The 27,963-nt window shown below is 39.6% G+C and overlaps 2 protein-coding genes across 14 annotated transcripts in view; one reads left to right on the top strand and one right to left on the bottom strand.

Moving 5' to 3' along the window:
* IQSEC3 (IQ motif and Sec7 domain ArfGEF 3) overlaps positions 1 to 13,050 on the top strand; it is a 152,706-nt gene extending 139,656 nt beyond the window's left edge. For 2 of the 12 annotated variants that reach the window (XM_063447730.1, XM_063447729.1), the window contains exons 11-14: positions 4,678 to 4,839; positions 5,607 to 5,699; positions 6,473 to 6,516; positions 10,508 to 13,050. In XM_063447730.1, the coding sequence (XP_063303800.1) occupies positions 4,678 to 4,839; positions 5,607 to 5,699; positions 6,473 to 6,516; positions 10,508 to 10,891 (683 nt within the window). In that variant the 3' untranslated portion in view covers positions 10,892 to 13,050. Of the gene's footprint in view, positions 1 to 4,677; positions 4,840 to 5,606; positions 5,700 to 6,453; positions 6,517 to 10,507 lie in introns of all 12 variants that reach the window. The other 10 variants (XM_063447736.1, XM_063447732.1, XR_010090435.1 and 7 more) reach the window with 9 other exon arrangements.
* Positions 13,051 to 18,227: 5,177 nt separating this feature from the next.
* LOC134602634 (sodium- and chloride-dependent GABA transporter 1-like) overlaps positions 18,228 to 27,963 on the bottom strand; it is a 60,665-nt gene continuing 50,929 nt past the window's right edge. For both annotated transcript variants that reach the window (XM_063447727.1, XM_063447726.1), the window contains exons 11-15: positions 22,605 to 22,736; positions 21,851 to 21,953; positions 21,427 to 21,527; positions 20,192 to 20,359; positions 18,228 to 19,010 (exon numbers count right to left, since the gene is read on the bottom strand). In XM_063447727.1, coding sequence (XP_063303797.1) covers positions 18,903 to 19,010; positions 20,192 to 20,359; positions 21,427 to 21,527; positions 21,851 to 21,953; positions 22,605 to 22,736 — 612 coding nt within the window. In that variant the 3' untranslated portion in view covers positions 18,228 to 18,902. The remainder of the gene's footprint in view (positions 19,011 to 20,191; positions 20,360 to 21,426; positions 21,528 to 21,850; positions 21,954 to 22,604; positions 22,737 to 27,963) is intronic.

Below are 27,963 nucleotides of genomic sequence, written 5' to 3'. Positions count from 1 at the left end.
CAGATGTGCTCAATTGGATTCAGGTCTGGGGAATGGGCTGGCCAGTCCATAGCATCAATGCCTTTGTCTTGCAGGAACTGCTGACACACTCCAGCCACATGAGGTCTAGCATTGTCTTGCATTAAGAGGAACCCAGTGCCAACCGCACCAGCATATGGTCTCACAAAGGGTCTGAGGATCTCATCTTGGTATCTAATGGCAGTCAGGCTACCTCTGGCGAGCACATGGAGGGCTGTGCGGCCCGCCAAAGAAATGCCACCCCACACCATTACTGACCCACTGCCAAACCAGTCATGCTGGAGGATGTTGCAGGCAGCAGATCGTTCTCCACAGCGTCTCCAGACTCTGTCACGTCTGTCACGTCTGTCACATGTGCTCAGTGTGAACCTGCTTTCATCTGTGAAGAGCACAGGGTACCAGTGGCAAATATGACAATCTTGGTGTTCTCTGGCAAATGCCAAACGTCCTGCACGGTGTTGGGCTGTAAGCACAACCCCCACCTGTGGACGTCGGGCCCTCAATCCACCCTCATGGAGTCTGTTTCTGACCGTTTGAGCAGACACATGCACATTTGTGGCCTGCTGGAGGTCATTTTGCAGGGCTCTGGCAGTGCTCGTCCTGTTCCTCCTTGCACAAATGCTGAGGTAGCAGTCCTGCTGCTGGGTTGTTGCCCTCCTACGGCCTCCTCCACGTCTCCTGATGTACTGGCCTGTCTCCTGGTAGCGCCTCCATGCTCTGGACACTACGCTGACAGACACAGCAAACCTTCTTGCCACATCTTGCATTGATGTGCCATATTACAAATATATAATATAGGAATTCCTCACTTATCGACCGGGTTCCCTTCCTATGACCTGGTCGTAGAACAAATCGGTCGGTAAGTGAGGAGTTAAGGGATTTCCTGCTCTGGTGAATTTGTCTATGTTCGGGTAAACTTCCCCGAACATAAACAAACGCACCAGAGCAGGGAATCCCTCTAATCTATGTTCTGGGAAATTTCCTCGAACATAGATTTGATGGATTCCCTGCTCTCGTGCGTTCGTCTATGTTCGGGGAAATTTCCCCAACATAGATTTGAGGGATTTCCTGCTCTCGTGCGTTCGTCTATGTTCAGGGAAATCTCCCCCAACACAGATTTGAGGCATTCCCTGCTCTGGTGCGTTCGTCTATGTTCGGGGAAGTTTTCCCGAACATATACATACGCACCAGAGCAGGGAATCGCCATGACGGCTTGCACTAACGCCTGGTCGTAAGTGCGAGCCATGGTAAAACAGGTAGGTCGCTAAATGAGGACCACCTGTATATGTATAATATATTTATTTTATTATTTTTTTAGCAGCCTGGGGGACTGCTTAACAGCTCAGACAGCCCCCCTGCTGGCAGCTCCTAGAGTCCTATTGCAGTGATGTGATCATGGTGATCACATAGCCATGGAGGGCCGAGGTAGCCGGAGCTGCTGTAGGGGGACTGCTCTGGCAGTTCTCCCCGACCGTGATCGATGCAGATCGTCCTGTCGCGGACATCCTTAACAACCATTTTTTGTTGGACGTACCTAGTTTGTCCTCGGCCGTTAAGGGGAAATTATACACACATATATATATATATATATATATATATATATATATATATATATAATTTAATTCTAAGTGTATTTTGATTTCAATCTATATATATATATATATATATATATATATCAAATACAGTGATAATAAAATGACATTTATATACATAATTTTAAAAAAAATATTTTTACAGTTTATTTATTTTTAATTATTATCTATTTGTCATAATATATATACATAATATATAAAATTATATATATTATATATATATATATATATACGTGTGTAATTTTACTGTGTATTTTTATATTAATATAACGTTATATATATGTGTGTGTGTATATATATATATATTATATATAACGTTATATATAAGATATATCTATATATATATATACATATATACGAATTATATATAGATATTACATATATATATATATATAAATACACAATTTTTTTTTAACTTTATTTTAACTTTTATTTACTTTATTTTTACTTTTCCACCAGCAGGGGGACTGCCTGCTAATTCAGGTAGTCCCCCTGCTGGATGCACAATGGACACCTATGGGGTCCATGTGATCGCTCTTTTAGAGCGGTCACCTGGTCCCTGGGGGTCCTAAATTGGAGAGGGGGGACTCTTTGAGCTCAGTCTAGAGAGTCCCCTCAAAGAAGGAGACCAATCGCCGGCGGGGGAGGGGGGGGCGATCACTTGGTCCCCGGCAGTGTAGGGGGTATTACATGATGCCTCGATATCGAGGCATCATGTAATACCATCAGAGCGGCTGGAAGCGATCACGATCGCTTCCCGCGTATAAAATAGCCGCGGACGTACCAGGTCATTAACAACCGTTTTTTGTCGGACGTACCTGATATGTCCGCGTTCGCGAAGGCGTTAAAACACTATTCAACTTGTTTAACAACCTTGTTAAGCTTTGCCAATGTCATAGGAGTTGTACCCCAGCACGGAGGAAAGAGGAAACTCACAAAAGGTGGATTCAAAAGGCGTATTGCCGAGCCTTAGAGTTGCCGGACTTAACGTAGTAACATAACGAGAATCAAGGTCAAGTATACATAAATACACAAAGTCAAGACAAAGCCGGGTCAGGATACAAGACTATACAAGTCAAATATAAAGTCAAGTTCAGGATACCAGAAATCACAAGGTCAATACCAAGCCGGGTCAGGATACCAGAAATCACAAGGTCAATACCAAGCCGGGTCATGATACTAGAAATCACAAGGTCAATACGAAGCTGAGTCATGAAACTTGAAATCATAAGGTCAATACGAAGCTGAGGTCAAACACAGAAAATCACTAAGGAATCACTAGGAGCACAAAACGAGGATCTATACAGAAACCACGATAGGGCAATGAATGGGGGCTAAAACAAGCCCTAAATAGGCTTACGTATGTTCTGATGGGCCCACGTCATCACTGCGACCCAAAATAGATTAGGATTGCAATGATGACGTTGTCACTTTAAAAGTGGGCATGACGTCATGCCTATATCTATATATAGATTTCCTGCCCGTGAGTCTCCCTCAGTATGCCGCGTGGCCGCGTGGAGTGGTCGGACCGGGAGGCAGAAGGAGGTCTGCTTGACTCGATGGAGGTAAGTAATGCCATAGTCATATGCGTAGGTCTGCAACAGACGCCTGCTAGCAATTATGCAGGGGGGTGATCACTAGTGTCAATCATTTTTGACAGGCGCTTTTAACTCGGCCTTTGGGCTTTTCTGCTGTCTCAGCCTATAGAGGGCATGATTATCAGGGAGTAGAGGCTTTTTAATATGCTCACTCTGGCAACACGTTTTGCTATGGCTCAGTCAGGTTGAGGCCCCTTTTATAGCGCAAATTATTTTGAGAATTAAGTCAAGTAACTCATGAACAATTTGGCAGTGCAGGTCAGAAATAATTTATCCACATTTCATGAGACTTGATTGCCATGGAAAACAAATCACCCTGTACACAAGTTCCATGTTGTATTATGACCACTAATTCAGGAGTCACTCCATGGGAAGCAGACACCACCAATCTGTGCAAGTGCCAAATAAACAGAAAGCATGGGCAGCACTTCAGGATACAAATGGTGAAAGTATTTATTTATGGGTAAGCTACCCCAATAGTCAATCGACGTTTCGACTCCTCAGAGCATTAATCATGCAGTATGATTTATTTATTTAGTCGCCATGGGAGTCTTACCAAGGTCAGTAAAGTGGGTTGCTCAGGGACGTGAGTGGCTTCTAACTCTCCGATCTACGGCATTCTTATTTTTTCATATTTTCATTAGTTTGTTCTTTCTCTTGTTTGTATTTTTTCTTGCCCTGGAGCGTGATGTCTGAACAGACTCTTCAGTGTAACCTGAATGATATTTATTCTACTAATGAACCTACTAAAATGGTTGTGTTCTGCTGTCTGAACTTAAATAAAGAATTTGAAAAAAAAGTAAGAGTAAATGATTTCAATGCAGCAATTTGTAGAGGAAATTGTATACAAGAAGGTGTAAAAGCATGAGGGTGCAGCTTGAGATGGAAAAGCATCTTTATTTATAGTAATGGGAGTACTTATGGACAAAGTAGCAGATTAGAAAGAACTGACCTTGGCTTGTCCATTTTGACCAATATCATTGTTTTTGTATTAGGACATCTTATAAAAGTTACAGACAAAGCCGCATTATTTAGTCCACCTTCCTTACAAGCTACCTACATTTAAAAAATGCTTTGTAATTTTAATTCTCACTAATTCTTCTGATGCCAGCATCTGTGGACACACCATCAAATGAGAACGCTACCAAAAATGGAACCAGACATAGTCTTTATCAAGGCTTGAATTGAGCCAAAAGGTTACTTAAAGTCTGCCTTGTTGGATACAACCTTGTGTGTCCAGGCATTCTTTACAAATAACTTGGAAGTGGTCATTGCTGCATCTAGAGTAACTCATCTCCACTGTTACGCCTGTGCTATGAGCATCTTTTAATGCTCCACATACTCTTTGTCCTCTTTTTCCAACCAATTCCACCATACAAAAAGGGAAGGTTCCTGTACCTATATCCACAAAGGTTCCAAGTTATCATTATGACAATCACTGTAATGTTTTGTTTGCCATGTTTTTTCAGACTATCCTCATGGGATCACACTGGTTAGTCCTCTCTCTGGTTCGGAGAAGAAATTGGTTTTGCACTTTTGTGCTTTGGGCTCCGAGGAGCTGCAGAAATTCTTAGAAGATCTGAAGGAATCTATTTATGAAGTGACAGAGATGGAACAAATACGCATTGAATGTGAGTGGAGATTTGTCTATCTTAGTGCTTGAGAATATCCACTTATGTGTGTGCTGGCATGTCTGTCCATCTTTGAACGTGTGTTTAGTTTTATGTTAACTGGGTGTTGGATTTATAGGCATGTAAAATGTTTCTGTATGTCTTTTAGGGAATGTGTGTTATTGTAGGATTTCAGTATTGGTAAAGAACAGTATACTCTCTCTGCACTTTTTTGTAAGAGTACCATAAGAAACAAAAGTAAAAATACGACAGTAGTCTTACAATCAACCATACCCTAAACTTTAAATGAGAACAGTTTAATTGCAAGGTGTAATTGATTTAATAACGCAATCTTTAATGGTTTCAGTGCTGGATTGCTCACAAAAAAGTGCTTTGATGGAACACTGGTAAGGAAAGGGTGGAGAAAGGGTATTGCTTGAGTTTTACAGTAAGGCAAGAGTGTCTAGTGGATGTTTACAGTCTTATTTTGTGAGGCAGTAGACAATATCAGATTGAATTGGGAAATGGTATTAAAGGAATGGGCCTAATGCTGAGGTTTAGTAAATTATCATGATCGAAAATAAGTGTTATATTGTCCATATATCAGAGATATGTGCACAATGCTCTTCAATGTTGTTTTTAAGGTGCTCTCTTCTGGGGAAGGTCCAAATAGGGTAGTTTCCATTGGTAGAAATGGACTGTATGTAATTACATTATTCTGCATTCAACACCTTGCTTTGTCCCATGCTCACAGACCTTTTTTATTGTCTTTTGTTAAACATTCCCAGGGGAGCTGGAGAAGCAACATGGGGTGAAGACCATCCCCATGAAGACAAATGGGTCTCAGCTGGACACTCAGTCCAAGCAGGAGTCCCCCACCGGTGAGTGGCACATACTTCTAGTGTCACAGCCTTGCTCCGCATGCCCCTTGAGTCTCCCTGATATGGTCACCCCTTTCCCCTTTGGTCCAAACGCCCCCCCTATCCTTACCACTGCCTGTCCAAAACTGTCTGTTTATTACTTTATTTTCATTTTCTGCACCTCTCTGTCCTCACCATAGACGTGTCTTGCTTTGTTACCCTTTCTGTATTTCTGGCCTTATACTATAATAATCTATTAACTAAGGGCCTCTCCTGGACTGTCTTGGCATATCATCGTCTTTCCTTCTGCCATTCTGTTTTTATGTGTCTTTCTCCACTGTCTTTTCCAATTTCTTCTTTCCCACTCGCCTTATTCCTTTTTCCGTCATGCTGTTTTTTGCACTTTATTACGTGTCTACTATCTCTTTATACTATTTTTCTATCTTTTTGTTTTCTCTTTCTTAATTTCTACCTTCTTGGCCCCATTTTGTTTACCTACATCATCGTTTACATTCCGCTATATTCATATGCTCCTTTATTTTCTCCTACACCTTTCTACATATCCATGTCCCTTTTCATCTTTTCCCTTTTCAACATTTTCCCCTTTTTTCCCCTCATATCTTTTTCTTTACCATCTGTACTTCTCATTTCTTTCTTGACTTTTTTCTTTCTTTCTTTCTTTCTTTCTTTTTCTTTCTTTCTGTCTTTCTTTCTTTCTTTTTCTTTCTTTCTTTCTCTTTCTTTCTTTCTTTTTTTTCTCTCTCCTGCACCTAAGTTCACCTCATATTTTGAAGGTAAGCGTGACCCACCTGAAAAGGACACAGACAGCACAGTTGAGGTGAGTAGTGCTCTTATAAACTAGGGCTGTGACACTGACCAATCAGAAAGTGCCATCCCCACTGATCATGACATCATGGAGCTTAAACTCAATCACAATGACTGGCTTACATTGTTTCTGTAGTCCCAATGATGCAGTCATCTCCTCTCATGGTTACGCAGATAGTGTTCCATTCTTAAAGAGAGCAGTAACCAAAAACTCTAAATCAGTATGTCTTTATATTATGTCCCTTTCCCTCAGTGGGTTGTTATGTCGATTTGTTGAATGTCGGTGAATGTTGGTTCCAATTTTGAAATGTTTGATTTTGTTCTATTGGGTTTCTCAAATAGCACAATATATAAAACAACATTCAATGACATTTGAAAAATGTAAAAAAAAAAAAATGAAGGGCTACAAATTTAATATGCAAAATATTGGTTTTGATTAAATATTGGCAAAATGTATTTGTATTTTCACCCATCTCTACTTCTAAACGTACACTGAGAGCACACTTTAACTATATGACTGTACATTCAACCACAACTTATACTGAGTGATACATAGCACCAGAAGACTGTACATTCTCCTCTCAGACTTACCTTTTATAGTACCACATTAAAACAGATGACTTACAATGAAGCAGGGAATATGATGGAGATTTTACATTGAGAATAGAAGAGAATTCTGCCAGCCCAATTTACTTTTTGTTCTTAGCCTTGCATTCAGAAAGTTTAACATTCTACTAAGATGAATGTATATTCTACGCAATGTGCTTTGACAGTTTCAACTCTATACTTTACATTCGACCAGAGCTTATGTACATGCATGCACTTGCATGTACGTCAAAGTGCCTTGTAAACTTAGTCAGTGATAGTGAAAAGGACAGTGTTCTATCAGGAGAATGTACAATTTTCTTAAGGCTATACTGAGAAAAGAACAACATTCAACAAGGACAAATGTACATTCATACATATATTTACATTATATATCCTGCCATTAACTTTAAATAAATAAACCCCTAATCTAATAGATAACTCCCCTATTCCTATGAGTCATTAAAAGGACACTATCGTCATTGGAACAACTACAGCTTAATATAGTTGTTCTGGTGTCTATAGCCTTTCGATGCAGGTTTTTTTTTTTTTTTATGTAAACAGTGCCTTCGCAGAGAAAAGGCAGTATTCACATTATTGCCTAGTAACACCTCTAGTAGCAGTCATTCAGATGGCCACTCAATGAATCTCTATAAGGAGGTGCTGTTTGGCGCAGCACAGCATTTAGCAAATTTGATGGTTTCAGCCACGGAGGGTACCTAAATAGTGGTTTTACCACTATAGTGCGAGGAATGCATGTTTATGTACCTGACACTATAGTGTTCCTGGCTGTCTACCAGAGGGATGAGCATGGGCAGAGCCTGACCGAGTGCCAAAGCACATCAGCGCTGGATTCAGGCAAGTGGCTGAAGGGGTTTTATCCCCCCTCAGCCCTGCGGGAGGGGTAGCGTGAGAGAGGGGGGGACCTGTTAACCCTAGAGTGCCAGAAAAATGGCTTTGTTTTCATGGCACTAAAGGATCCCTTTAAATATCTAACCCTAACTTTAATATCTGACCCTAATGTATTACAGCAATAAATTACAGTAATATATATATATATATATATATATATATATATATATATAAAACCTTATCTAATCCCATTATATTTCTCTGGTCTTATATACGCCTTTAACAATAATATACACTGTTAATTCCAACACGTAACCCTAATTTTTCACCTTGTTGATTACTGAATTTGTAATGAAAATCCTAACATATTAGTATAATTATATTATGAAAACATACATGAAAATAGATATTAGTAACTAATTTGTTTTATTCTGGATCTTCAAATTCTACATTATTTAGATTAGATGGATCTATCTTATTAAAAATGAAAAAACTGCAAATAAAAACGGGTGACTAAACATACAGTCTTGTCTCCGCAACTCGACAGGAAACAGCGCCGAGCGACTCGGGCTTCCATAACAAGTTAATTGAAAGATCTAGTCAGGGGTGTTCCAATAATATACAATCCTAACCATTCCCCATAACCTTAAATGTAATATATATAACCCGACTGTATAACTTTAAATATAGCCGTAATATATAAATGTAACCTTAAATTCTCTTTCTAAGGTTAAAAAGAAACTCATTACATTAGTTTTTAAACCTTACCTTAGCTTTTTCCTTAAGTCATCTAGATTCAGTGTCCACCCTCCTATTAAAAATACTAAAATATAAAAGTAATTAAATTAGACTTACCCGTAAGTCAGATGTGGAACAGTTTCCTCTCGGCAGCTGCCCTGCTTTCAGTGAGAACATCAAGCTTGATTATCTAACTCCGCCTCCTCTGAGATCATCATTTATCAATGTAATGCTTCTCATAGAGAGCCATTGTGGAAATGAAATGCTTTTCTTTGAGAAGCATTGACAGCATTCTGCACCCTAATGTTGCATGTGAAGATGCTGATTGCTGATTGCTGAATGTGAAGGCCTTTGGATTTTGAAGATCTTCATGAGGAAGTGCTTCTTGTGGCTGTCAGTCTTATAGCCACTAGAGTCATGTTCTCTGGCAAAGCTAATATTAAGTATCCATTTAGTATCTAAGCCTTATTAATAACCACATTCCTGATAAGTAAGCCTAGTCCCAAACATAACCCTTAAAATAGAGAAAATGAGGAAGAATAGGATTCAGTGAGGATGAATGTACATTTTCTATAAGTTTCACATTATGTCTGCCTGTCATTGACATCCATTATATTTGTCCAGATGAAAGTTGAATGTTTAGCTTAAATTCAGATGATCACTGGACACATTTAGCCAATGTGGGTCCGTTATGGTGCAGGTCTTGAAACAATCATCCATCCAAGTTCACTGGCTTCTAAGACCTTATGAAAGGCAGTCTATCTGCCATGACCATAACACCTATATTCTAATTTCTGCCCCATTAAAAAAAAACAAAAAAAAAAACAGAAAAAAATGACTTAAAACTGAAGAAAATTAGTATCTGACTACAAATCCTAGGATTGGTGTATGGAAACAGAGGACATAAGTGCAAATGTTTTTACTGCAAATATGCATGCCAATATGCAAATCTTTTTAAGATTTTGCAGTTGTAGTGTAGACACATCTACATCATGTGGGAGGGGAAGCACAGTTTAACACCTATGATTTTGCAAAAATTATACACTGATAAAAAGCAACCACTCACCCCATCCTACCCAAAAAAAAAAAAAAACAGAAAAAAAGGCATGTTTCACCACTTTTCACATACATATTTATTTACTAAAACACACAATATCAGGAATCCCTCAAAGAAATTGAAATGGTATGCCTAGTTAGCTGATTCAGAAAAGTTAGAATTTTGTGTTTAATTTACCAAATTTTGGCCTAAAATCTTAAACTCTCTCATGAAATCCCAACAATTCACAGATCAGTAAATAACAGCTGAATGAGTGACAAGGAGAAGGCTGGAGGACTTGTACTTCATCTTAATAGCCTGCAGCTTGTCTGCCTAATTTAAATGAGTAACAGAGACATTAATAGTACACACAGTGGACTGAATTGTCCTATGCTGCTTTTAATGTCTTCATAAGTAGAAAAATATTGCCCTTTTCAAGTATGCTTTGTATTTGATGTTATTTTTCAAGTAATAGGGAACACATGCTCTGTGTCACTATACAGAGGAGTGATTACTTTTCTTCTTAAATTGTGTGAGACCTATAGTTTGATATGCATGGGGATAAAATTGGGGGGTTACATGTGTAAGTGGCTATGTAGTCCCAGTTCTGGGTTGCATACACCTTATCATGTCCATTTAGTTTAAATCTTGTGTGACTTGTGCATAGACTTAGTTCAGAATTTGGGTCACTGTAGTGGGTGTTGTGAGCTGCTGGGGCACATAAGCAGCCAAGTTTAGCATGTGGGTAATAGTCTTGTAACATTTAATGCTTCTTTGGCTGTTTCTAAACTAGGTGTCAATTCACAACAGGCTTCAGACGTCCCAGCACATCGGCCCCCAGGGGCCAGAGAATGGAGCTCCGGGCAGCACGGCTCCTAACGGGCAGCGGGAGACCCTGCAGGCTGCCCCCCCCGACCGGCTCCTGCAGTGTCAGCAGATTGTCAAGGTGATTGTGCTGGACACACCTGGCCGGGCACTGCCCGCCCTCGACCAGACTGTGACCCGCTACCTGTCTGGGTCCTGTACCTCTACTCCCCTGCGCAGTGTGGGAGGAAATGTCCACCAACCCCCTCTTCCCCCTCCTCCTCCTCCATATAACCATCCCCACCAGTACTGCCCTCCGGGAGTCCTGTTAAGAGAGCGCAGGTATTCTAGTGGCTCCCGGAGTCTTGTGTAGGCATTGGGCAACCATCTGCCATCTTGGACTTCCCTTCCTGCACACTCAGTCCTTGCACACTCAATGGAACCTGCACTGTAAAGCCTGTCAGTGAACACTGATGCCTGCCCTTGCACAATTACTTCCCCCCTGCATATTTCTAGCCATCCCTAGATACTCATTACTTCCTATTCACAATCTCCTGTATCCTTTACACAGTCATCTATACCCTGTCCTTGCACAGTCACCAGTACTATTTTTATGCCTTTGAGAGTCCCAGTTTGTGTATTTTAGTAGGTTTTATCTTTCTCCCATGTGTTTTTACTGTGGAGAAACCTTTATATGATCAGCACGTCCTGGACAATCTATTTCCACACCTTATACTATCCCCCATTCCTCCCACACGTCACATGGGAGTCACATGTACTATTGCTTAAATGGATTCTACAGCACCAGGGACTCAAATGTGGATGGACACAAATCAAAATGGACCTTGGAAGCTATGAAAGAAGCCCCTTGCATAGCACCAATGGCACTGTGAGCAGTGGACGATGGAGACATGTTGGGTTTGGGGCAAAACCCTCTATTAAATGAGGTATAACCATGATCTTCAAAGCAGGCTGGTAATAACCAATATGCCGAACAGGGTAAAAAATGTCAGGTTTTGTCAAATGGGACACTGTGTACAAAGCAATAAGAGGCAATCCAATACAGAGCTAAATGGTTATATATAAAGTAACACATTGCAGCGGGGGAAAGTTATGCTACCAGTGCCAGAGCTGGAATGTTATAGAGGTTTCTATTACAGAGCTGGAACATTATAGAGGTTTTAAATGACGGAGCTGAAACATTATAGCGGATTTATATTACAGAGCTGAAGTGTTATAAAGATTTAATATCACAGATCTGGAACATTATAGAGCTTTCACCTTACAGAGCTGGAACTTTAGAGGTTTCACATTACAGAGCTGGAACATTATAGAGGTTTCCTATTATAGACCTGGAACTTTATAGAGGTTTCATATTACATAGCTGGAACATTATAGATGTTTCCTATTATAGATCTGGAACTTTATAGAGGTTCCATATTACAGAGCTGGAACATTATAGAGGTTTCGTATTACAGAGCTGGAACATTATAGAGGTTTCGTATTACAGAGCTGGAACATTATAGAGGTTTCTATTACAGAGCAGGAACATTATAGAGGTTTCACATTACAGAGCTGGAACTTGAAAGCTTTCATATTACAGAGCTGGAACTTTATAGAAGTTTCCTATTATAGACCTGGAACTTTATAGAGGTTTTATATTACAGAGCTGGAACATTATAGAGGTTTCATATTACAGAGCTGGAACATTATAGAGGTTTCATATTCCAAAGCTGGAACATTATATAGGTTTCACATTACAGAGCTGGAACTTGAAAGAAGTCACATTATAGCGCTGGAACTTTATAGAGGTTTCCTATTATAGACCTGGAACTTTATAGAGGTTTCATATTACAGAGCTGGAACATTATAGAGGTTTTATATTACAGAGCTGGAACGTTATAGAGGTTTCATATTACAGAGCTGGAACATTATAGAGGTTTCATATTACAGAGCTGGAACGTTATAGAGGTTTCATATTACAGAGTTGGAAGACTGTTGTTGTTTCAAATTACAGAGCAATAAGGTTATGTGGTTTCATATTATGGGGTTATAAGTTTACAGAGGTTTCACATTGCAGGGTGGAAGGTTGTGGTGGTTCCTAATTGCAAATCTGACAAAAGCTCCATATGTAAGAGCTTGATTGCTATGTATGAGATTTCAGACTGCAGAACAGGGATGCTGTAACTATCAGATTGTAATCCAGGTCGCTATTTCACTGCAGAGTATACATCTAACCCAATATCCCAGTGCTCCTCTCTTTTGCTAACTGTCATCTACATGTTATCCCATCTTCATGCCTTTTTTCTCTGTTGTTCCATAGCCCTGTTCCTGTTCTTGTCACTGCCCCTGTCCTTACCTATTTGTTGCCTAATGTATGTGTCCTTCTTTATTAACCCTCTCCATGTTTCTTTGCTGCCCCGTGCTCTTGGCCTTATTATATGCCTTTCTCCCTTTCCGTATCTTTTGTTGCCACATGCTCTTACAATTCTTCGTTTCAACACTTCTCTCTTTGTAATCCAATGCTTTTTTTCCCCCTTTCATTACTTCTTGCAGCTTTGTGGTGTTCTTTTGATTGTTCTCATACATATTTTTTTATTTTTTTTGTAAATATAATTTTCATTTTTATTTTTCGGTATGCACTGTATACCTGTTGAGACTCGCAGGTCTCCACTTTAGCATCATATTTATGAGACACGCAGGTCTCTATGTCTTAGGTTACATGCTTTTTTCTGAGACTCGCAGGTCTCCATCATCTGGTTGTTTTTGTAAATACGTTTTTAATTTTCATTTTTGGTGTACCTTAAGCAATTGTATACGTGTTAGAATTCGCAAGTCCCCGAGTGAGTTTTGGAGACTCGCAGGTCTCTGTATCATTTGACATATCTCTCTTTTTGCCATTTAATGACTGACCACTGCCTTTATCTGTCTATCCCCCCAACTCCCCGTACTTGCATCTCTATTGCCCCATCCTGTTGCACGCATTTATTTTTTCCCTCTCTGTTTTATTTTCTTTGCACATTTCTTTGTGCTGGTTTTCTCTGTCAGATCCTGACTTCTTGACTATTTCATCTGTTTTCCTCTTCTCTCCCATCTTATTGTTATTCTCTTTGTACCCATATGCTTCCCTTTCATCTTCTTCTGTATCCTAAGCACTCTCTGACCCATTGCTATCTCTTCTCAACTGTTTGCGTTTTTATAAGTCTTGGTGTTGCCCTTTGGGCTGGATGCTCTTAGCAGACAGTCCTAGGCTCTTATCAGTCTTACATACTTAATATCCTGCATGCTCATGTCCTTTCCTTTTTCATTGGGCTTTCCCATTTCCCTACCATTACCTCTTCTAACATCATTTCTTTGATGATCATTCATCCTTTCCATCCTAGAGTTTGTAGTATTCTGCAGGCTTGTGTTGGGGTGTAGGTTTTGCAGTCCTCTGCAGGTCTCCTAGTGGTATAAAGTGTACAATGTACAAATTGCATTTGTTGGCAATAAGGTATTCCGTGTTCTGCTAATCTCTGTTAGAAATGTGATAGGCGGTGCTCTGCAATTCCGTAAGTGGACACATTTTTTTAATATAGGGATATAGAATACAGTGCTCTGCAGATAAGGTACTGTGTGCTCAGGCAATTCTGTTAAAGAATACAAGGGATAGATTGATGATGGATATATGATGGATTGAGCTGTGCTCCACTAATATTTTTTAAGAGAGATAATTAGTCTGTGTTACGTTATAGAGTTTGCAGTTCTTTTTGTTTTGTTAGGAAATTGGATTTGCGGTGCTTACATTTGTCACCATTACGGGAACAGTGCATTCAGTACTCTGCTGTTATGGGACAATGTATGGAATGCTCTGCAGTTTTCTATTAAAGAATATGTTATACCATGCTAAGGAGGTCACTTTTAGGGGACAAAGTTTACACTGCTCTGCAGCTTTAACCCCTTAAGGACCAAACTTCTGGAATAAAAGGGAATCATGACATGTCACACATGTCATGTGTCCTTAAGGGGTTAAAATGTGTACACCTCTGTTTCTAAATCAGCGGACTACGGGAACTTTCTGTTCTTTACATTGCCAGTTATGGATAATAAATCATTTCATAACTAGTTCACATGGGAAACTCAACATGTCACAGAACATGTCACAGATTTATTAAGTGATTTATAAAAGACGGCGAATCAGCTGTGATATATATTTGCAAGGGAATTCCCTATTGCAAGGTAGAAATATCATCAAGTCATTGTACCATACAAAGGAATCGACTCTGTGTGACCCTAGAATACATTCATTCTGTGAATCTGCCAATTCACCATGAGAATCTGCACTTCCACCCTAAATGTGCCTATTCATCATGAGAATCTGCATATCCAACCTGAGAATGTTCCCATTCATCCTGAAAGTCTGCCCATTCATCCAAAAATGTTTTTAAAAGTTGTGAGAAATGCACACACAGACATGGGGAGTAGTTTCTAACTTAGTGCTCCAGGAGGGGAAGACAAAACCCCCAAATCACACTGGAATGTTCAAAAGAAGCCCAGTCATAACCATTATATAGGCAATCTTTATCCAGGAACCAGGAATTAAATATATGAGGAAACTAGTGGGTGTCCATTGGGTTCTTTTAAACATTCCATTCTTCCAAAAAGTCTGCTTATTCACCCTGACAATCTGTCAAATCACCCCAAGGGTCTACCTATTCACCCTGTGATTCTGCCAATTCACATCACGAGTCTACCCATTCATCTTGAGAATCTGTCAGTTCACATCACTAGTCTCTCCATTCGCTGTGAGAGTTTTTCCAATGCTATGAAAGTATGGCCTCATTTATTATGAAAACCTGTCCATTCCCTTGGAGAACCTGAAAATTCATCATAAGAATCAGCCATTTCTTCCAGAGATCTGAATTCTGAGACTCAACATCAAGTCTATAGACTTGACTAGACCTCTATGGTATGACTAGACCTCTGCCAGGCAGTGACTTGGTGCTCTGTGTCCCATGTAAGGTCTAGGGATTCTCTATGTGCCATAAAAGTAGTTTTGTCTTGGTTTTCCCCATATACACTGTAAGACAGAGGAATCCAACAAAGTACTGGTTGATCTTACACCAATAGTCACTGGAAGAGAATGGGTGGGTGGGGCTTGTGTGGACATGTGACTGTGCACCCAGACACCTGTAATATTTTGTAACTGAACAAGAAGTGAATATTTTATCTGTTCTATAGAAATCTAGGAATTACATGATATGATGTCATCTTTGTCTTGTGTCTCATTTTTTTTTAACTCACTTTACCTAAACATGGTAGAAGTTGGTCTTACTGAATTGGAGGTTACATTGGTGAATCTGAAAATATTCCCAGTACAGTCAACAATATGATATCCTAAAGCATTATTTGAACATATAAAAGGTCACTTCAAACACCTCGACCACTTCAATGATTTGAAGTTGTCATGTTGCCTGGAGTCTGCATGCGCAGCGTTACGCTTCAAACACTGCACATACAGAGTTTAACCCCTCTGCTTCTGAAGGTGTAACTTCATCGCTGGAACAGCCAGCCCAGAACTGTAGTTCCAGCTGGATAACGTAATTTCTGGCACCATTCTTTGCACAGAATGTCAGTCTCTGGCTGAGAGCAGAGCTTCTGTGGCTCTGCAGAAGACAGAAGCACATCACCAGACCACCAGTGAGCATTGGAGCCTGGTGTGTACCCAGGGAAGGGGGCACCCTGTTGCTAAACAATTGACCTCATTACCAAGGAACTGGGCCAGGGCATTTCTGGCCACATAACCACTACAGCAGGCTCTAGTGATGCTTGGAGTAACTCTTTAATGGATGCTCTTCATTCACAGCAAAGTAAAAATATATTTATAGTGTTTTGTTTATTTCACAATTTAAAAATAAAATTATGTATTTATTGTGGTAGAATGATTTAATTTTTAAGGTCTTTGCACTAAACAATGAATTTGGTTGAATTGTCAAAGAAATTCTAAAAATATATCCTATGTCACCTACTAAATCTTTAAACTCACTTTCTTATTCACTGTTTAGTGAATAACCACAAGTCTTAACACGAACTAGTCTCTTTTATCCATTTTTGTATTACACAACATTACAAATTATACAAAGACTCCAGAAGGTGACAGAACTACCTTCTATTTCAACAGTGTCAGAGAATGTTAGTAATGTATTAAAACCTTGCTGTTACATATGTATAAGTTATTACTAGTTCTATTTTTTTCTATCAGCTACACAAGTGTTAGAAAGTTTTAAAAAGCCCCATCAATGTTACTTCCACAACATGAATTATTGTCTACATATCCCATATCTAGGATAGAAAAAAAAAAACAGCATCTCTTACAACCCTCTAGCATTTTAGATTAAAATGTAAAGCCTCTACTATAGGGAACTTGCTGTCAATTAGTTTTCCTGAGCTGAGTTTTTATTTAGTCAACAGACTATAGAGACTATAATATAAATAATTGTAATTGCTATATCCTAGCAACCCTTAGGGTTACAGTAGAAAATTATCAAAATATGTTTATTTAACTTGGAAACCATTCATTAATATTCAAGATTCAAACGGCAAATTAGGATTAATGTTAAAGCAAGTAACAAAATAATAACACATTCCATATTTTATTAAGCAAGGCTTATATACAAAATTCATCGTGCCTTTATTTCAAACATAGTTTTTATATTTTGAAAATCTTACTATACTAGGCTGATTTACCTAGAGATCACTGCAGTGGTAATGGTACAGAGATTCTTTTTTGTCCAATCCTTGCTTTGCGTCATACAAGACTGAATGCAAGAGGTGTATAATATTTAATGTCTGCCGCCTATCTTTAATTCTCCAGGATAATTGTCAAGACTGCATGAAGCGATAAATCATAAAGAGAGGGGCAACTAGGAGCCGGACTGTAAGCCATTATTTCACATTACATTAGTTACAGTTGCCTCTCCATCATTCCCTGTTGCCACACCACTAGTCAAGTGTCTATTTTCAATGGATTATTACATAATGATAGTTGCTAGGACTAGGGAAAAATAGCCATGTTGGCAAAAAAACTTCAGCTAGAAAGTTTTTACCTAAATTATACATCTTGGTCATCCTCAGAGGAACACTCCAATCCCTAACTCACTTCACCAAGTGCTTCAGTGGTTAACATAATGATGTAATTTATATAAAGATAACTTGAACAATGTTATAAACACCTTTGGTAATACCTCCCAGCAGGGAAGCATTTTTTGGCAACACACAGAAATGTCTGCGCATGTGCCCTGTGTTCCAGTGCTTCTCTATGACGTGATGATCTCTAGGGGAAAGAGCAGAGCTATGGCAAGAAGGCGATCTCACCGTTGGATTGCAGATAAGCAACATTTTATTTTAGAACACAGTGGGGGCTCTACATCTAAAATGCAAAAAGTATGCTACATGATAAATAAATGTATGTAGTTCTAATGTTAAAGTGTTTCTTTAACCCATCTCTCATCTTAGTCTTGCCTGGAATGGAGAATATGTAGCTAACATATATATATATATATATATATATATATATATATATATATATATATATATATATATATATATATATATATATATATATATATATATATATGTATGTATATATATATATATATATATATATATATATATATATATATATATTATTATTTATAGAGTGCCGTCAAATTCCGCAGCGCTTTATATATCTGTAACTAAGTCTCAAATCACAATAAGAATAGAGTGGATTACATTACTTAGTGGGAGTGACATTACTCATTACATCAATAACTCGTATTTTATAATAGATGACAGTGCAAGTGCCCACAGTGTATAAAATAATAACATTCATGTTTACTATGTTTTGCATTTAGTTTAATCAAACCAAATATCACATCATAATAAAATGTTACACTTTTACTTCCAGGATGAGTTATAAGGCACTCGGGAAGACTCTTTGAAGGAGTTTGCTATGCTATGTGGGAACAGAAGAAAAAAAAAAACGTTGTACAAGTTCATATAGATGTGGTAGCTTCACCAGGCTTAGCTTGATAGGCAAATCTTGGGGTTCATTTGGGGATTTTTTACACAAATAACCAATGTGAGAGGATCAATGAGAGAGATCACGTGATTTCATAAACATTTCTACCCAATTCATGGCAAAAGGCTAATACAACGTGTCTTGCTTTGTTTTATCTTATTCCATAGTGTTTTGCAATTAAAGGTTGATGTAGGATTATTTTGAAATATTTTATAAAAGTAACTGGAGTGATTTTCTCATCTCTAATTGTTACATGATCTGCTGCTCAGCTGAGATAAAAGGAGGTATTATGGAAAAGCAGTAACTTAACACAATGAGGGAATGTTTGGACAAAGGTTGCAGATCAAATTCCGGACATTTCCCGTATGGTGCTATCCAGACTGAGTCGGGGGCGTAATCCATTTTTCTGCATTATTTTTTCCATCTGTGGCTGTGTCATTTCACGCAGGCGCTAAGACACAAAGGAACATTAAAGTGAGACTTGCATGGATAAAATAAAAATCTAGGTTCACAAAAAACTAATACAGAAACCACTTTACTCTACTAAAAAATAGACTTGTGCAAGTCCGAAAAAATGTAAATGAAAACAAATTTGGTTTGGCCGAAATTCATTTTGTCCATTAGTCGATTTGTTTTGGATAAAATCGGTCCGATATTTGCTTTTCCGAATTTCCGAATTTCCTTTAAGACTTTCATTGGTTTTGAAATAGACAAGTCCCTAATATGGTACCATTATTTAAGATTGCCATATTTAAGGGTGCCAAATTAGGGATGGAGCTGTGTTTAGTAAATAGCTCCATATTTTAGTATCCTTATATATGGCAATCCAACTGAACTGTGGAGCTATTTAATAAGCACCTGAAAGATCAAACTTAAGAAAATGGCTTTTCTTAATTTTGCTCTTTCGACGTTTTAGTTGATAACTCTTTAAATTTGAACCCTTATGTGGGATTGCCATATTTAAGGGTACCAAATTATGGAGCTGTTTAATAGATAGCTGTCTATATTGGTATCCTTAAATATGGCTATCCCCCATAAGGATATTAAATTATGGAGCTATCTACTAAGCAGCTGAAATATCAAAATAAGGAAAAGCTATTTTCTTAATATTGGCCTTGCAGCTATTTAGTAGATAGCTCCATAACGTGGTACACATATTTGGGATTCAAATATTTAAAGGTACCAAATCAGGGAGCTGTTGACCAAACACATTTTGTTGTGGTAGAATTAACCAATGAACAAATCAATGAATTTTTTGTTTTCAAATTCATTCATTAGTTCATTCTTCCATTGTGCCATTAGGAATTTGGACGAAATAGCCAATTTTTGTCCGAATTGTGATTCTTCCAAAATCAATGCCTAAATCTAGTAAATGATAAAACCAATACAGTTTTTTGATCAAATTAATTTAGCTGGTAAACTTGATTACATTAAGAAAAGCTAAATTGTAGTACATTTGTAATTGTAAAACATATTTTTATATCAGTCACAAAATTATTTTAACAATCTAATTTCAAGTGCTTGATATGTTGAAGGAGTGTAGTGCATTGTGGTTGCAAAGTCTGCAAAATCAATTGCATCACCAAACCTGGAGCATTTGATTTATTATATATAAAATACAGCCATTGGTACCTGGCTCATGTTGCCAGAGGAGGTGAGGAATAAATACAGCATGTACCCAGGGATCAATACCATAGAAGAGAGAGCCATCAGCCAACCTATTCCCTGACCCCATGCTGGATACACATATCTACCAAGGGTGAGGGGGGTCATCTCCACCACACTAAAAATAAAAACACTCTGCAAAACAAGAGACAGATGTTAACATATAAATAGAACAGATTGGAGGAATTAAGGAATTCTTGGAAAACAGGGATTATAGTGGACAATATGGTGAAGTAGATGGGTGTGTATATAAAACAATTGGTATGTTATAAGTGCAAGATGTATATAGAGAAGCAGTATGGTCTTGTATGGGGTTGTTATAGAAAATGTATTTTACTGAGCACATCAGTAGGAGATTAAGGAGAGTAAAGTAGAGCCTGAGAAAATTCCTGTTTATTTAGGGACTAAATTAAATTGTACACATCGGAGATATAATCAGCAAAATATAGACCACAGTCTCTATCCTTCAGTTCACAATTTATTTTTAAATGGGCGTGAAGCATTTTTTTTTCAAATTAATTAGCAACATGCTCTCAATATTTACATAGGTATATGAAGAAAGAATTACAGCAGCAATTACACTAAGCAATGGGAAAGCAACTGCTTAACATGGAACGTTCATTACAAAAATTAGTTTTAAAAGTAGGGCTGATTACATTCCATCATTCCATTGTGCAGGGACACCCATGGGTGGTCCTGGTTAGTTGCAAATGTTTATATTTTTTATTTAAACTATAATTCCTGAATAGGTATAAAAATTATCAACACAAGTTGTAGGCAGTTTTTAAAGGTTTTAGATCTACTAAAAACATTTCTGATAACAGAGCTGCTTTAAAAACATTACTACTACAGTGCGCCGCTAATGAAAGTCTGCTTGGGGTCCATCCAGGGCCACTCTCGTAGCATAATGAGAGGCAGAAGCTCTCTGGTTGAGCTAAGCCTGGCAATGGAGGATTCAGCAAATTGGCTGAGAGTTATCAGTTGAACTGCAGAGCTTAGCTCAGGAGAACTAATGGAAGTGCTCTAGCACACTGGTTACTGTAGTGGAAGCAGGGATCGGCATTCTGAAATGGGTTGACTGCTTACAATGATGATGGTGCCAGGAGCTTCTGGCACATAACCACTACAACACATTTTATGCTGTGGGGTAGGGACAATTTTGTTAACTGGTTATGTACAGAATATGCAATACTGGCTCTCACCAGACAGACAAATGGGGTGAAATAAGCCCAGCACAGTTTCCACCATGAGCACGGCTGGTAGCCAATCATTTCTTCAATGTCCTGATAAAACCGATCCACACCTGGAAGGACACAGTAAGGAGCAAACTATATATTGATATTTGAAAACAGACAGAGGCAAAGCTTGGGGAGTAATAGTGACACAATGATACGTAAGTGCACATAGAATCTCCAATGGAAAACTGTATTGTTTACGAATTTGAGGTTAATGAAACAAGATGCCATGTGGACATAGGATGAAGTCTAATCTTAGAATAGTATGGGTACTAAGACACGGTAATGGATTTAGTTGCTTATTAACTTTACATGCATAATGAAATCATTAGCCACCCTTACACAACCCCCATTAAGGAAAACTATGTCCAGAAAGGTAACTGTGCCTCACCATAACACCATGATATGGACACAGTCTCAAAGAAAACCAGAAACAAGAGACACATCCCACTGGCAGAGTAATAGTCAAACAGCTTGAAAACATACAGGCCACCCTGCAAGAAAATGTATGATACATTCAGGAAAAATAATTTCTATTTGAAGGCACACCAGATACTTGTCATACAGTTTTCAACCAACTATATTTTTGTGAGTTCTAACATTTAAATTATACATTGAATATTGTTCACCACAAATGCACGTAAAGATAAAAAATATATATTCAGCAGGATTCATCTGTCTATCTTTCTTTATACCTGTCTGTCCTTTTGTCTGTAAATATGTCTAAAGATGCCATATAATATATGCTAAACCTAAATGTGCTCTCCTTGGTCACTCCAGTACCAATAACTTAATTTTAATGAAGTTGTTAAGGGGGCTGGAATCGCTGGACACCATTGTACAGTGTCTTACATAATTTTACTCCCAGTGGGCAGGTGGAGACAAGCTGACAGCTATCATCGGCTGCTGAGGCACCTTCCTGACCTGTTTGGTGGCTGTAGGAAAGATAGATGAGGCAATGCTGCCAGGGGACCAAGTTGAAGGTTAAACCATTTAAAACAATTTAACTCAAAATGTAAGAAGGGCCCAGGCACTCCTGCCCTCATAGCAACTTAATTGAGAAGAAGGTATTATTAGGAAGTCGTTTTCCTTTAATGTGTTTTATGTTAAAGTTCTAACTAAAGTGTTACATTTTACACACAAACCTGAGTAATGTTGGAGAAGCCAACTATAAATGAGATGAAGCAGACAGCCGCAATGAAGATTTTCTTCCGACTCCTCAGTAGTTGTGGATACTCGTCCACCAGCGCAGTAATAAACCCTTCCACAGTGCAGAACTAGAATAGTCAGAACAAGTAACATTTCTTTTAAACATGACCTTCATATCTATCACATTATCAAAGGATGTGGTCAACACATTATATATATAACCAGGAAGTTTTCAAAGAGTAACTGGCAATTATCTGGAATTTAAACTATTGAATAAAATGGTAAGTCACCTAAAACTTGTCTTAACCTTTTTTCATGAGATGCTCCATTTTCTTTTACATGTATATTTCTTTCTTTTTTTATTTTATATTAAAGTTAGATGGTTAGAGATACATTAAACATCTAATTCGTAAGCAGTATGAGTACACAAAGTGTCATAACTTCCCTCAGTCTGATTTTTAGCATAATAGGAATATACTGAACCCTCAGCTGTAGATTAGGGGAGACTAGAGTAGTAAAACAGAAATAGAAGAAAAATACACAGCACAGGAGAGCGAAGGGAGAGAAAGTGACAGTGGATTTGAGAACCAGAGGGAACTTTCAGATTTATATTAGAGATTTAGCAAATTCCATCAAAATCCAGTTCAGATAAGACAGAGCAAAGCTCTGATGATGATCAGATGCAAAGGATAGAGCTTAGAACAATAACTGACAGAGAACTAAGATGGAGACATCCAGTTGCAAGATAGAGAGGTGTGGATTTCTACTTTACTTGTATTTTTCACACCTCACAAATAAATAATTGCTAAATATAGTTATAAGTAAACAATATTAAAAACAAAAAATGACAGTGACAAGAAGTGACAGTTACCTTTTGAAGGACCACTATAGTGCCAGGAAAGCAAACTCGTTTTCCTGGCACTACAGTATTAATAGGTCCCCCCCCACCCTCATGGACCCACTCCCGCCAGGCTCTAGGGGGAGGAAGGTTAAACGCTTACCTTTCTCCAGCGCCGGGCTCCCTCGGTGCTGGGGACTCTCCTCCTCCTTCTGACGTCATCGGCTGAATCTGCATGCGTGGCAAGAGCTGCGCGCGCATTCAGTCAGTCCATAAGAAAGCATTCTCAATGCTTTCCTATGGACGCAAGCGCCGGACGGACGGAAGCGCCTCTAGCGGCTGTCAATGAGACAGCCACTAGAGGCTGGATTAACCCTAATGTAAACATAGCAGTTTCTCTGAAACTGCTATGTTTACAGCCGGCAGGGTTAATCCTAGATGGACCTGGCACCCAGACCACTTAATTAAGCTGAAGTGGTCTGGGTGCCTATAGTGGTCCTTTAAGAATATTCAGTGCCTTTAACAAATTCTCTCTTAAAAAATATATGCTTCTTTGTTCTTTAATACACCCCAAATTAAACAGGGAATATCAACAGAGACATGGACTATAAAATATGCCAAAAACAAAACATAACACCTCCCCATCAGTTTAATGTACTTCAGTGATGATACCTCTCAGCCTTTACAACCTTCCTGAGCTCTGCACAAGTTATAAAACAAGTCTTACATTTGACAGGACAGTCCATGTTCTGCATTTGTGGACACTAGGGAATTGTGACAGTGCTCAATATGAGTGTTTGTCACATCTTATCTGTCCGTTTGGGACCACCAAATCTGTCCCCTTCAACTAAAGGGAACTTTTTGCTGATTTGCTTGCAACAAAACTGAACGATACACTTGCAGCATTAAACCTGCACTCACACTCTCAGCAATACTCACCACATACAATACAACATTGTTCTGCATAATTAGCTCCAAATATGGTGCATTAAAGCAACATTGTATATTCCAAATACTCTAGTGTCTCTGAGTTTTACTTACCTTTTCTCCCTTACAACATTGGTTTCCGCAGCTGGGTTCACCTCTGTTGTTGAGATCATCAGTGATTTGAGCCAATCCAATGCTTTCCCATAGGAAAGCAGTAGGGTGGCTATTGCGCATGTGCAGCAGAATACCAGAGTATGCCAGTCATGAGCTTTACTCCACTATTTTGTGGAAGTACCTCTAACGACAGGTTAGCCTGTAATGAAAACATTGCCGTTCCTGCAGAACGGCAATGGTTTCAACTACAAGCTTAAAATAGGGGGGCACATGGCACCCAGATCTCTTCACTGAGAGGAATTGGTCTGGGTGCCGATAGAGTCCCTTTAAAGTTGCACTGTCAGAAATTATGCAATTGGAGATGGTTTTTTTTCTTTCTCAGTATTATAGGAGACTCGAGATTAACAATGAAAGGGTGCCAAAATCAGACCTGGGACTTTTCCTGACTTAATTTGTACCTCTATGACTGGTCTACCCAGGGGCGTATTAGCCGCGAGGCAAACAAGGCATTTGCCTTGGGCGGCATTTTCCAGGGGGCGGCAAAAAATGCCGCCCCCAAATGCCCGAGGCAAATGTCTTGTTAGCCTTGCGGCTAACAGACATGCTGGGCTGGTTGCTGGGCGGCCGGCGAGGGAGCTCTTCCCCTGAGCTCTCTGCTGAGCTCCCTCGCGCGCCGCCCGCAGAGTGAGACTGGGAGCCGGAATATGACGTCATATTCCGGCTCCGCCTCCCAGCCTCACTCTGCGGGCGGCGCGCGAGGGAGCTCAGCAGAGAGCTCAGGGGAAGAGCTCCCTCATCGGCCGCCCATCCTGCCCGCCAGTGCCGTCCTGCAGCCACTGGACCACCAGGGAATGGGAGAACTCCCCCACCCCCAGCATTCCCAAAGGTAGGGGGGGGGGGGAGTAAAAAAAAAAATTAAATGTGTTAATGTGAGTGTGTGTGTGTCTCTGACTGTGTGTGTCTGATAGTGTGTGTGTGTGTCTGTTAGTGTGTGTGTGTCTGTTAGTGTGTGAGTTAGTGTGTATGTGTGTGTCTGTTAGTGTGTGTGTCTGTGACTGTGTGTGTGTCTGTGACTGTGTGTGTTAGTGTGTGTGTGTGTGTCTGACTGTGTGTGTCTGACTGTGTGTCCGACAGTGTGTCTGTTAGTGTGTGTGTCTGTTAGTGTGTGTCCGACTGTGTGTGTTTGTTAGTGTGTGTGTCTCACTGTGTGTGTCTGTTAGTGTGTGTGTGTCCGACTGTGTGTGTTTGTTAGTGTGTGTGTCAGACTGTGTGTGTTTGTTAGTGTGTGTGTCTCACTGTGTGTGTCTGTTAGTGTGTGTGTGTCCGACTGTGTGTGTTTGTTAGTGTGTGTGTCTGACTGTGTGTGTTTGTTAGTGTGTGTGTGTTTGTTAGTGTGTGTGTCTCACTGTGTGTGTCTGTTAGTGTGTGTGTCCGACTGTGTGTGTTTGTTAGTGTGTGTCCGACTGTGTGTGTTTGTTAGTGTGTGTGTGTGTGTCCGACTGTGTGTGTCTGACTGTGTGTGTCTGTTAGCTAGTGTATGCGTATCTGTCAGTGAATGTGTGTGTATTTAGAAGGCGGGGCAGGGGGGAAGGGTTGGGTGGGGGTGGCGCACGCGCGGGGGGGTGTCTGAGTTTTGTCCTGCCTAGGGCAGCACAAAACCAAGATACACCACTGGGTCTACCCCCTCTCCAGAAAAGCCTCTACATGAAATAATGTGATTTTCTTGGTTAAAAAAAGGTTAAGTTTACTGATAAAATATGTAGATGTTTCTATTGTCTAAAGGAATTGTCTATCTTTCTTCTACAATGTAGAGGTTTGTCAAATCTGGCAAAACCAATACCAAAAATTCCATGTCTCTCTCAAAAACACCAGATATACGCCTAGAGGATGTTTGTTCTGCACAGTCAAGCCCCTCCATCTCTGACACTTTGTTCATGCCAGACCTCCCTAATAATAACGCAGTATCTATGCCATATGACATAGAAACATAGAATGTGATGGCATTTAAGAACCATTCGGTTCATCTAGTCTGCCCAATTTTCTAAATACTTTCATTAGTCCCTGGCCTTATCTTATATCTAGAATAGCCTTATGCCTATCCTACGCATTCTTAAACTCCCTCACTGTGTTAACCTCTACCACTTCAGCTGGAAGGATATTCCATGCATCCACTACCCTCTCAGTAAAGTAATACTTTCTGATATTATTTTTAAACCTTTGTCCCGCTAATTTAAGACGATGTCCTCTTGTTGTGGTAGTTTTTCTTCTTTTAAATATAGTCTCCTCCTTTACTGTGTTGATACCCTTTATGTATTTAAATGTTTCTATCATATCCCCCCTGTCTCGTCTTTCTTCCAAGCTATACATGTTAAGATCCTTTAACCTTTCCTTGTAAGTTTTATCCTGCAATCCATGAATCAGCATAGTAGCCCTTCTCTGAACTCTTTCCAAAGTAACAATATCCTTGTGGAGATACAATGGCATGAGCACTTCCCTCTTTCTACTGCTAATACCTCTCCCTATACAACCAAGCATTCTGCTAGCATTTTCTGCTGCTCTATTACATTGTCTGCCTACCTTTAAGTCATCAGAAATAATTACTCCGAAATCCCTTTCCTCAGATGTTGAGGTTAGTAGGGTATCAAATATGTTATACTCCGCCCTTGAGTTTTTATGCCCAAGATGCATTATCTTGCATTTATATAAATTAAATGTCAGTTGCCACAGCTCTGACCATTTTTCTAATTTACCTAAATCATTTGCCATTTGGCTTATCCCTTCTGGAACATCAACCCTGTTGCAAATTTTAGTATCATCAGCAAAAAGACATACCTTACAATCAAGACCTTCTGAAATATCAGATCCCTGAGGTACCCCACTGGTAACTAGACCTTGCTTCGAATATACTCCATTGACTACTACTTATTGTAGCGTTACTTACCTTATCCGGGGGCCGGCCGCGGTCCTCTCTTCAAGCTGCGCGCGGTCCTGCGGCTGCACGAGCCGCGCGCGGCTCATCCGACTCTCCTAGCGGGAAGACGGGCAGTGACCGCGAGATGCGGTCACGTGTCCCGCCTGCAGCTAAGAGCGCGCCGCGAGTCTCGGGCGCGCTCTTAAAGAGACAGTGGGAGCCTAAATTGCAAAAAGGCTCCCATTGGCTCCTGTCATGCCAATCACCCCATACACTTACCTGTTGGGGGTGTGGAAGTGACAGGAGCCAATCACATTAGTTTGAAGGCTACTTATACTCACCCTTTTCCCTTAGTTCCTTGCCCTATCGTGGTTTCTGCTACAGTTCCCTTTAGTGCTTGTTGTGTTCAGTTGTGTTTCTCCATATTTGACCTTGGCTTTGTATTCTGACTTCGTTTTCGCTTTATCCTTGTCTGTACTGTTTGCCGGCTTGCTGATTCCTGTGTACCAGACCCCGGCTAGTTCTCGTTTACGCTGTCTCTTTGTGCCCTTGACCTCGGATCGTT

Source organism: Pelobates fuscus, chromosome 3 (genome assembly GCF_036172605.1).
Source record: "Pelobates fuscus isolate aPelFus1 chromosome 3, aPelFus1.pri, whole genome shotgun sequence".
Lineage (NCBI taxonomy): Eukaryota > Metazoa > Chordata > Amphibia > Anura > Pelobatidae > Pelobates > Pelobates fuscus.
The sequence above is the reverse complement of the archived record's forward strand: the minus strand, read 5'-3'. Positions and strand labels throughout refer to the sequence as shown.